At 34.9% G+C, this 10,981-nt stretch overlaps 2 protein-coding genes across 8 annotated transcripts; both read right to left on the bottom strand.

The window, feature by feature from the left end:
• Window positions 1-214: 214 nt before the first annotated feature.
• On the bottom strand, window positions 215-3,523 carry LOC107480875 (uncharacterized). The gene is made up of 6 exons (XM_016101076.3): window positions 3,304-3,523; window positions 3,130-3,169; window positions 2,937-3,026; window positions 2,159-2,324; window positions 1,211-1,475; window positions 215-813 (listed from the first exon to the last, which is right to left on the bottom strand). Exons 1-6 carry the CDS (start codon window positions 3,358-3,360, stop codon window positions 622-624), a joined length of 810 nt encoding a protein of 269 aa, XP_015956562.1. The 5' UTR covers window positions 3,361-3,523; the 3' UTR covers window positions 215-621.
• An 816-nt stretch (window positions 3,524-4,339) lies between these two features.
• LOC107480877 (folylpolyglutamate synthase) lies at window positions 4,340-10,587 on the bottom strand. 7 transcript variants are annotated; one of them, XM_052259129.1, is made up of 17 exons: window positions 10,427-10,586; window positions 10,314-10,342; window positions 10,025-10,158; window positions 9,856-9,921; window positions 9,437-9,546; window positions 9,116-9,176; window positions 8,389-8,472; window positions 8,222-8,278; window positions 8,048-8,108; window positions 7,579-7,625; window positions 7,146-7,223; window positions 6,559-6,723; window positions 6,163-6,453; window positions 5,691-5,769; window positions 5,316-5,468; window positions 5,033-5,187; window positions 4,340-4,803 (listed from the first exon to the last, which is right to left on the bottom strand). In XM_052259129.1, the coding sequence occupies exons 1-17, from the start codon at window positions 10,549-10,551 to the stop codon at window positions 4,744-4,746; spliced, it is 1,755 nt and encodes a 584-aa protein (XP_052115089.1). In that variant the 5' UTR covers window positions 10,552-10,586; the 3' UTR covers window positions 4,340-4,743. The 7 variants fall into 7 exon arrangements, with proteins under 7 accessions (XP_052115089.1, XP_052115087.1, XP_052115088.1 ...); XM_052259127.1 differs by having other exon boundaries at window positions 10,025-10,165; window positions 10,315-10,342; XM_052259128.1 differs by having other exon boundaries at window positions 5,033-5,184; window positions 10,025-10,165; window positions 10,315-10,342.
• Between the last annotated feature and the right edge of the window lie 394 nt (window positions 10,588-10,981).

Here is a 10,981-nt window from a genome sequence, read left to right as displayed (position 1 = left end):
AAAATAATAGATGTTATTTGCATACCAAATTTGTTGTCTCTTTAGACATCTTTTAGATTTTACAATGGACAAGTAAAATAGATGAATAACAAATGAGAAAATTCTACAGTTTAATCTAATGATAATAAAAATGGTGTTTGAATATATATAAATTTATATTGTTCTAAAACAGTTGTCTAAAATGAATGTGTATTACTGTTTACTGTGGCTAATTTGTGCTAAAACGAGAAAGACATTTACACACATTTTAGCTTTCACCAAAGAAATGAAATTAAATTAGAGATCTGATATGTTTACAAAAAGATGGAAACTTTTAAATGCAAATACTACACACCCACAATTGTTCCCCCCCTCTCTCCTCCCACAAAAAAATAAAAAAATAAAATAATAATAATAAATAGTAATGATTGAAAAAAACAAAAACAAATAATATTGTAGAGAGCCCAAGAAAACTTCTTTGTAGCTCTTCTTGCATCCATCATCATCCAAAACACAAAAACCAATTCTGATGATGCAGACAATTCCAGTCATGTGTTAAAGGAAGTTACTCAGTGGAGTAGGCTAACAATGATTGTTGTTTAATTTGGGGGTATTATTCTGCAGCGCTGCAGCCCCATTTAGCTATGCAAAGAACCGAACCTTGATGAAGACTGCTAATGCTATTTGCAATCCAAATGCAGCAATTACAGCCATTGAAAGATCATTTTCTTGGATGAAGGATTTCAGGTTCAAGGCAACAAAGGTAGCTGAGGCACCACCAGAGGTGATTATTATCATCCACCGCAGAACCCCAACTGGGATAAGCAATAAAAACTGAAAATATCACAAGTAATGAGCATTAGAAAGATGGAAGACAACACATCTCAAATCATAAGTAGCTAGTTAATTACACAAAAGTTTCTGTCACAATGTACATTTAAAGCTTGAACATTTAAGATGATAAATAACAATGTATCATGAAAACATTTTATAATATATAATAAAATAAAATGCATGTCATGGCTAGCCAATCTGAGCCTTATAGCTATTATATTGAACAGAACAGGAACATGAACTTGTACTGAGAGAAACTTTTCCATATAGGATCACATCTCCAGCACCCGAAATATGAATTAGTACAAAAGGGGGTGGGAGGGAATCTCAGCAATGGTGCATACAAGATTAAATGATTAATTACACAATATGCCATATGTAGAAAACAGAAACTTACAGAGGACAGGACGAAAATGGTAAGGGAGTATCCCCACAGGCACCAAAAGCGTACAAGGTTACTATTTGAACGCATGTACTGAAGATAGAAGTGGTATGCCATTGGGACCACTAAGACATAGCCGTATATGGACCATGCAGCTGAATGCACATAACTGACATCAAAGTTCCAGTCATTAGCTTTTTTCACTGAAAAGTATGTAGCAAGATTTCCCACTGAGGAAAGAATAAAAACCAATGTTGTTGAGATCCATACCATTCCATACCTACAATAATAGAAAAACATGGCATTACAAGATGCTCATTTAACGTGGATCTAAAAGAGGGAAAGGCCATTGCCTAACTGCACAATCTAAGTCCATATCATAAAAGGTTAGTATCCCCCTTAGGCATACACAATTTTAATTTATCAAGGTGGTTATTTTAAGAACTGTACTTTCATTATTCCTTTTTCCATGAGTGGCAGCATATATTTGTGAGTAGTAAAATTTTAACTGTGTCTGCTTCTCTGTGATGGGATGATAAGGACAAGTAGAAAGTGACGCGCTTATGCTTTATGGGCTAGGGTGATGGGAAGGAAAAAAATGTATGTTTTCAATCATAGACCATCAGTATTCAAAAAGCAAAATGTCCTTCCCATAATTGAATTTATTGTGTATTTTTCGTACGTGACACCCATTTTTCCAAATCATGGTTACGGAAGTGAATGGTTTTGACATTTATTGTGAGTGAGAACAAGGCACACACAGGACCAAGATGAGGAAATGATAAAATGAAGAGAAAGCAGATGGCAGAAGCAAACAGGCAGCATTCTCCCAGTAAATGTTATGGTAGCAGTTCTATTTTTGCTTGATGCATAATATTTTCACATCTGAACCAAACCGATAACTTAGTTTTGATTACTGAAATCATAGCAGGAGTGCTGCACGAGTCAAAAGTCAAAACTCACAAATCAGGGTTAGCATCTATCTTGCTGAAAAAATCATCACGGACTGGATTCAAGGAACATATCATTCTGTCTACAACAACATCCGTGTCCACATTGAAATACTGTGAGTACGATGAGACACTAAAAACTCCCTGCCAGTTAGTTGTTGGCTGCTGCTCAAATGATTCTGCACCGATCAACAAATTAAAGATCAGTGAATGGCATTTTTTTGGACAGGAAGGAATGGCACTATTATGAATTAAGTTACAATAAAAATACAGAATTGGAATCAGTCTTGCATCTGACTGCAGCATAAATCAGCAGTATGAATCTTCTCTAGGTCAACCAATACAACAGAAGATTGCTTAGAATCTAGAAACAAGGTTAATTAGTTGGGAGCCATATGCTCAAGTTCACCCCAACTTTTCAGACTCCCAATCTCATCCTTGGCCAAACACATGGAAGAGTGACAGATTTGGAAATGACAAATTCCCTCACAATTCAGAAAAAGGGTAACAGATTAATCCTAGCATAAAAAACTGAATGATGAAGGACAAATTTGTTACTTTCAAATCCCGAGGAACTAATTTGATGTCCATGTTTTTGTTTAGAGACAAGATTGAGGTTTACCTTTTCTCTTTTGATATAATCCATCCGTCGACAAAAAAATACTGAAGACATACCAAGGTATGTAGCATGTCAATTGTCAAGAATATAACACCAGAAAACAAGAGCTACAAATAGAAACATGCATCTCATATTTGGTTATAAAGAAGTATGATAGATAAGATTGACATACCAGCAGTTTGAGCTGTAATAGGTTGATATACTTGTCCTCTTCTTCCCCCTGCATTGCTGGGAGGGAATGTTTGCATATTTGCCAAAGGGGCTGCATCCATTATCAGGGGAACCAAGCTTCAACGCAAGGCATTACAATAATACACAGCTCCAATTGAAAAAAATTTTAAAAAATTAATGCTATAGTTACATACCATCTTGTTTCGTAGTACTCTTTTCTCCAGCTGTGACAGCCTGATTCTCAAACAGGAATAGTTCATTACTAATTAGATCAGAAAAGTTCATTGGCATCAAATAACTTAATAAAATTTAATTCCAAATTATATAAAACCACTTCAACTGCTATGAAGAGGAGAAGGAGGACTCACCGGAACAGAACCGGCCAAATGGCTGGTGGGGAGGCCGGTGGTGTATGACTCTTCCATGGAACGCAAACTCACAGCAGCAACGTCTCTCAGCTCAGTCTCACAGTGGCAGCGCCAATCATTGGGGTGGAAACGGGAAATGCGAATTGTAAGGATGATTGGTTTTGGATCAGAATTCTGAATCCCTAGATTCGGATTTGGGATTATTCTATTGCACTTGAACAAAAAGTCAAAAGCTCAAAAAACCGTTGCTTTTCAACGGTCAACGTCTCTAACTGAAAACTAACTCGAATCATATTGGGCCATAGTTTGGAGCCGAGGCCCATTACTTTGTTGCAACACGAGTGAAAACTCTTACTATAGTTTTCTGTTTTCACTTTTCATAGCTTTAGCAATTCGCTCTCTCTTTTTACAATTAGTTAATTTTGTTCATGGCAGCAACATAAGGTGTTTACCACAAGGCCCTCCAGAAAAGCCAATAGTAATCATTGACAGAGCCTTTGAAATTATGCGCGAAAAAAAGTTATTTTCTTATACGATATAACCTTGTATTTATCGTCTTTTTATTGTGAAAGTATGATGAACATAGACATATAAAGATAAAAATTTATATATGAGAATATAAAGAATTGTATCTTGATGATATTATTCTCAGTTCCTCACAATATAACACGTGGTAATTTATGAGAATAGATTTTCTATTACACAAAAATTCAACACTAGAGTTAAGATAATGTAAACTTGTAAATTTGATGTGTCTTGAAACCTTCTCTTTAGGATATAAATGAAGGTTTTGAATTAAATAATAACAGAATATTATTTACCTAACCTACTTACTAATTACTGAAAATACGCTATGAAAATTCATGCTTCATTAATTGATAATGTTTCATACTCTATTATGTATGATAATGCTCCATACTCCATGACATCCACAATAATATCATTTTATAACATTTTTTATTTTATTCTTTAGTTTCAGCATCTTTCAATATATATATAACACAATCACAAAGGGCACTCTTGTAAAGAGTTGGCATTATGAATCCAAACATGTTGATTGTTGAAAGCATTAGTATGATAGTGACAACTTAATGAAGTTTATGTGCAAATAAGACCCTAGACTAGGTAGGTGGATTATCTTTTTATCCATGTTCCTTAATCCATCTTTCACCTTTTCAACTACAAGAATCAAATAAAAAAAATTGAAAGACATCCCACTAAGAAACCCAAACCAGCCTCATCTTGAAATAAACCACCAAGCTTCATCTACAATAAATTGTCCAAAACCAAGATGGTTAGTCGGTTGCTTGTGTTGAAAACATTGTGTTAGCAGTTTCCAACCATGTGTGATAGCTCTTCAAATCCTCAATGGATACTGAATGATTGAGAGGGATCTCTTGTGGGACAAGATCTTAGAATAGTTGGCACGGTAGCACTTGATCACTTCTTGATTAATTTCAACACGTCACCAACAAGATGTATAGAACCCGTTACAAGTACCTGATGTATGTATTGTATTATTTACCACACAAATGTTGCAGTTAGATCCTATACTATGTATAAATAATAAAATTTGAAAATAAAAATTGACACTCAATAACACTAGAGTTGTATTTCAACTATTACAAGTCTTAGTATCAAACTCAAGCAATCATTTTCGTTAAGATAAATCTCAGTATACATGCTCATTTGTATAAGCTATTCATGAATTATCAATGTATAGGATTACCTGAAAACGAGTTGATTGATTCTGCTGTACTCTATCTCTAAGCCACTTGATAGCCACCGGCAACGAGGGAAACACTGCGCTGTGTTCGAAATTATTGGCACTCATCCCCATATCATCTTTTAATTCTTCTGAAGCGGCATCAGTACTCTTGCCTACTAAGCCAGCGGATCAGAAGCAACTTAGATTCAGGAAAATAAAAATTGTCATTTCCCAAAACTTGGAAACGAAACTCAAATAATTAAATGAATGAGTGAATTATGGATGTGTAATTTGTATCTTATACCTTTGTTCCCTTGCATGAGACTTTCCCACACTCTTTGAAGAGTTAACTGCCATGACAGGTTAATGTTAGTATCGGTCGGGGTTAAAGCATGAGATCCAACTTTGTGGTACATTGATAAAGCAGGCACAAAGAGAGCCTTTCTGAAGTAGACACCTATAATTTCAGTTTAGCTCTTTAGTTCTTAATCATAATGGTTGGTCATATAAAATATTCAGCATCACATTTTCCTCCACATGGAACTAAATAATCACAGAACTAAATGAGGAGAAGATCACTTATTTACTAAACATTTTTGAATTATGCAATCTTAATCATAATTGTTCATGTTATATATCATGATGTAACCATGTTCTAGCAAAGTCCAGATTTGCGCACCATGATCAGCACATGTTTTCATCAATTGAGGAAGAAGCAACTGTGGATCTCGAACAGACATACAATTGAACAGCAAAATCTGCATAGAACTCAATGATTTAAAGAAGTTCCATGTCACAGAAACAATATCAGTCAAAACATTAGCATTTACATCCCATCTCACCTGATCTTTGTATTTCTTACAGACATGCTTTCGGTAATTGAGCCATGCAATTTGCTTCCAAGAGTTTTATGCTAGCATTTTTTTTTTCTACAAAGCAACTTGTTCTACAATTTTTCATTTTAATGGCACAAAGACATTTGTTGAATTTGTGTGCATGGCAACGGGATATGTTCAAGCGACATTGTGAATCAGATTTAACTTTTTAAACTATTTGACAGATATCAAACTTTGACTGCAAATTTTTAAGCTTGTACTTGCGAACATCAATAAGAGATCATTTTGAAAATATTTAAAATCAATATACTCTACCTGTGTGGATTTTTTATGGTCTCTTTCACCTATATTCATCTTCACCATTTCTGTAGAGAACTTAGAATTATCCATTTTTTGATGAAACGAAGTCTGGTCCTGGCCCTTAATGGCAAGAGTAAACCACCTTGCACATGCTTCCATGCTTTCAGGACTATGAGCCCCGTCTAGAAAGAAGACAAGTTCATTTGAGGCTTCATTGTTGACGTGTTGATCAGGAACAATCTGGGCCCTTCCTTGCAGACTTGCAGTTGCTAACCCTTTTATGAATGGCTCTGGCAAAGTGTGTTGCTTCATGCATGTAGGTGAATCACTTCAGCAGCGTGAAAAGAAAGAGCACAAAAAGGAAAAGAAGTAAAGGGTCAAAATCAAACTATTTTCTTGTTAACAACTCACTGTTTGTTCCAAATTAGTGTCTTGAAGATGCCCGCTCATCTTCAGCCACATAGAGCATAACGCGACAGCAAGAGCAGCATTTGTATATTGATGCTCACCTTCAAGCCCCAGTGTTGAACCATCTAGCAATCTGGCATCTACCGGGTTAACCACTTGAAGAGGTACCTATAGTTAACAGGATCTTTTGAGCTGATTGAACATGAGAACCAAAGAGTAAAGCTACACAAAAAAGGACAACCACAATTCTATATGGTATAACAATATATCATCCATTTGACAGAGCAAGCAGATGTACCAACACAATCATAGGACGCATCTTTGGGCAGGGCAATTAAGTCATGTACATATAAACAGATAGTTCAAGATTCAAGTACATGGGATAAAAAACAATGATGAAATTTGCTTCCCAAATTTGGTAAGGTTACAAGTTATGCAACCAATTAATAAACATAATTAAGTTGTAATATTATTGTAAAATAAACGTTCACCAACTAATACCCTCTTATCGGAATTTCATGAGACAAACTCATGTTTAGGTATTAGTTGTTCTGATTAAATTCTGGAGGAACATAGAAGAATTTACTTACATTTAACCGAGAAGCCTTCTCTTTAAGTACATGCATCGCTTCATCAGGCTGAGGCACAGTAAAAGCTGGAATCCGATGCTACATTAAATTATAAAATGCGGAAAAAAAAATCTTTAGGATGAAAAGATTCAAATTCAGCATTGGGTATTACATGGAAAGGTAGGAAAGTATAAAGAAAAGAAAGATATTATCACAGGTTTGCTGCACATGACAGAGGACATTGTTGATATAAACTTCAAAAGGAGTTGTTATTTTTTCTTTACAAAAAGAAGGAACCGAAATGGTGCAGGGCTATGATGAGTCCTTTATCAGCTGGGTATGAACACAACTCTTATTAAAGTAGATGGTTTACACTCTTGATAGCCTTGGTTTTTAGCGGCAGGCTCTCTTCTTCATTAGAAAAGAAGTAGAAACTTTTTTATTCTAAACTTACCTTGAAGATACCAGCCTTCTCACCAGCAATTTCTCCAAGAGTATTCCCTGTTAATGGAATCCCCCACAGATAACAGTAAACCCAATTGGTTAGACAAAATCAGTGGCTATGCAACATGAAGTTTAAAAAATAATACTTCACACATACAATAAAACTTCTTAAAAGGTCTAATTATTTTCCCATTTTCTTGCAGTCGGACATACCATCACTTAGGTGAACAAATTAAATTCCAGCATATGATAGTAAATATTTGTCATTAACAGGTAAAAATGTGTCCCACCATTCACCTATGTAACTTGCGGCAAGTTACATATTTCACCAGCAAATGAGATATTAGGCTGCTCAGTATGGGAAGGCAAAATACATATCATGGCAAATATAAGTTGGTTATTATATCTCATGCTATTTCATGATTTTCATTAAAACACATCAAATAGCGGTTCCCATATTATAAAAATATAACACTTACCAAGAATCTCCATGTGATCATACCCAAGGGATGTTATACCACACACAACTGGTGCCTGCACCTGAAATATCGACACACCACATGATCTTGTTCCAGAATAGTAGCTATTCAAACAGCTTGATAGTGGCAATATTCTAGAAACCAACAAATTTCTGCTGAAATGATTATACATACCACATTTGTTGCATCATACTTGCCACCTAAACCAACTTCCATTATGGAAACATCTACCTACATGAAATGTGATAATAAAATAAGTTTTGTTCATTTGTAGGAAAAATGTACACATTATTATCGGTATGGAGCATTATGTGTAGCAATTCAAGGCACGGTAATGAAACCTGCTCAGCTGAAAATATCTTGAAGGCAAGTAAAGCAAGGAAGTGGAAGAAAGGAGGCATTGGAACCTTGTCATCAGTTTTCTCCTGTACATCCCGAAATAAGACTCCAGCTATGTTAACACTATAAGCAAGCACATCTAGATATAAAAGTTTTACCAGAGTCCGAAAACATCATTTTGAAGTGAACACTTTGATAATCAGGCATGTATTAGTTTAATAGTATGGTATTGTTGTCATGCAAATTGAAACTGGGACTATGAAAATAGAAGATTTTATTGAAAGTGCGGAGAACAGAAGTTGGCTGTGCTAGGATTATCATACTTGTAATTAAACCATTTCTTTTTTATTGATCCAGATGCACTCGGATAATAAAATATTAACATTAATCACTTTGAGTAATATCAACATGCTCAGAAAATCATTGATCCTCCAAAATCAATGAAATGATCCAAAAGTAGTAAAAATAAAATTGCTTCAAAACTTCAATGCATTTCACAGAAAATATCCATCTTTTCGCTCTTAACAGTTATAAATAAAGTAGTTCATAGACTGCAAGGATAAATCAGAAAATGTACCAGTAGTTCAATGGGAGTAGAAAGGCAACTTGTCTGGTTCAGAATATAAAGAGAACAAAAGAAAGAAAAGCATAATCTTGTTTACACCTTAAAAGACCTTCTATGATAAATATTTTAAATTTTTAATCAAGTATTTACTCACAGAAAGATACCTTTAGTCTATCATAACACCACCAGAAGTATGCCAAAAATTTCTCTTCAGAGATTTCCAGACTGCAGAAGCAAGAATAATGCTAATAAATCAGAGTGCACTAGTTATCTTAATTCAAATACATCATACAATGTAATTTAGTAGGTATACAAAATTGGCTTAAGGCATAGATTTCAAGGGTGATGATGTTATGGTAAAGTAATTACCGAATAGCGACGTAAAAGGTAAGTTTGTTACAAAAATCGTACAAATATGCAGAATAACAAAAAGACTTACTCATAGTAAAAGGAAATAAATCAATCTGTGAAATTGAAATACTCACCCATCTAAACGAAATCTTTCTCGGATATCAATTAGATGAGGAGAAGTAAAGAGCCCAGTGCGAAAACCACAGTTTCGTAAAATAGACTCTGTGAAAGTGCATGTAGATCCCTGTGAAAACACGGTGTAATTCATTACAAATGCAAGAGTAAACACTAAAGTACAGCTGGATAAAGACTAGAATCCATAGCTAGACCTCGGTTTGAGACCACAAAATTCAACTTCTCACTGATTAGAATACAGCATAAATTCCAAAACTATATAAAGTTAATGATAAGAAGCAGTTAAGTTTCAAGTCTCAGCAACTTCAACAGATAAAAGAAAGTAGAGAGAGCAAGTGAGCAACAAGGCAATGAACGATTCAAGTGCCCTTAACATGCCTTCAGTCCCAAGCAACCATCAAAGTAAAAAAGAAAGTACCTTCCCTTTAGTACCGGCTACATGGATGATCTTCATATTTGAAATCGCCTCCTCCAAATCTAGCATCTATGCAATCAATGGCACGCCATTTTGTCAACATCACCAAGCAACTAAGCATGTCCCAAGAAAATGGCCAAGTATTTCAGAAGCAAATTCACAAACACCATACCTTCACGTACTCAAACAGCACGTTGAATCGTTCCTCTAAATTGACATCACCAACACGAGTGCGTCTAGTGATGAGAGAAGACAAGGCCTCCAATGCTTCTTCATAGGGAGTCATTGATGAAGACTTTGTGGACCCTTTATCAACATAAAAAAAAAAAAAAAAACTACTTTGAATTGAAGGCAGAGCACATTGACGTATAGAAAAGAAACACCCAATGAAAAGAAGTAGATGAAAACAACCCACGTCTGAAATTCAACAATAGGGGTAAAAATGAGAGGAAATATAATACCTTGAGACATGGGTATTGTGGAGTGAAATCTGAAAAAAAGAGAAGCCAAAAAAAGTGAATTGGGTTACAGATAAAGGAGATAGAGAGATAGAAAGATAGGGAGAGAGAGTTACAGGGTGGAATGGAGCTTGAAACGGAGGAAAGTGGTGGTGGGATTGAAGGAATGAAAGATGGAAGGCGTAGTGTATGGGGTTGGTGAGAGTGAGAAGGAGCAAAGACGTAACAATGGCACTGCCATTTCTTTCTTCTCTTATCTCTCTCTCTCTATCTCAGGGTATGTTGCGGTTGGTGGGGTTGTCATAATGCCACGTCACACAATCATTGTTCTGTATTTTACTATTTTTTCAAAAATTACTAAGCCATTTTACTTGGAAGAGGAAATCACATCTAAACGCGCCCTAAATATTATTACTAATAATTTGGATTTTTAAAGTAATATAAAATACTATTAAGTTAGGATTTTCTTAGCCATTTGTTAAGACTATTTTGCTGAAATTTTTTTATATTTTTTATATTTTTTATATTTTTTTACACACATTAGATATTTTAAGAATTTTAAATGCTTAGTCTTTCTAACACAAACTTTCTATATTTAATACTTTAACAAGTGTATAGCTAAATTCTACAAGTGGTCTAGTGAAATATAATTTTCTTGCATGTTTTTTAGG

This window comes from Arachis duranensis, chromosome 3, assembly GCF_000817695.3.
Source record: "Arachis duranensis cultivar V14167 chromosome 3, aradu.V14167.gnm2.J7QH, whole genome shotgun sequence".
Classification (NCBI taxonomy): Eukaryota; Viridiplantae; Streptophyta; class Magnoliopsida; order Fabales; family Fabaceae; genus Arachis; species Arachis duranensis.
This window is presented reverse-complemented; position numbering and strand designations above follow the sequence as displayed.

Excerpts from the sequence above, each read along its gene's own strand:
- LOC107480877 (XM_052259127.1), bottom strand. The coding sequence starts at position 10,551 with ATGGCAGTGCCATTGTTACGTCTTTGCTCCTTCTCACTCTCACCAACC. Across the intron at positions 7,626-8,047 it reads TGATCACATGGAGATTCTTG|GGAATACTCTTGGAGAAATT; the intron begins GTAAGTGTTATA and ends TTCCATTAACAG. Across the intron at positions 6,724-7,145 it reads AGAAGGCTTCTCGGTTAAAT|GTACCTCTTCAAGTGGTTAA; the intron begins GTAAGTAAATTC and ends TGTTAACTATAG.
- LOC107480875 (XM_016101076.3), bottom strand. The coding sequence starts at position 3,360 with ATGGAAGAGTCATACACCACCGGCCTCCCCACCAGCCATTTGGCCGGT. Across the intron at positions 3,027-3,129 it reads GAGTACTACGAAACAAGATG|CCCCTTTGGCAAATATGCAA; the intron begins GTATGTAACTAT and ends TAATGGATGCAG. Across the intron at positions 814-1,210 it reads CCATTTTCGTCCTGTCCTCT|TTTTTATTGCTTATCCCAGT; the intron begins GTAAGTTTCTGT and ends TGATATTTTCAG.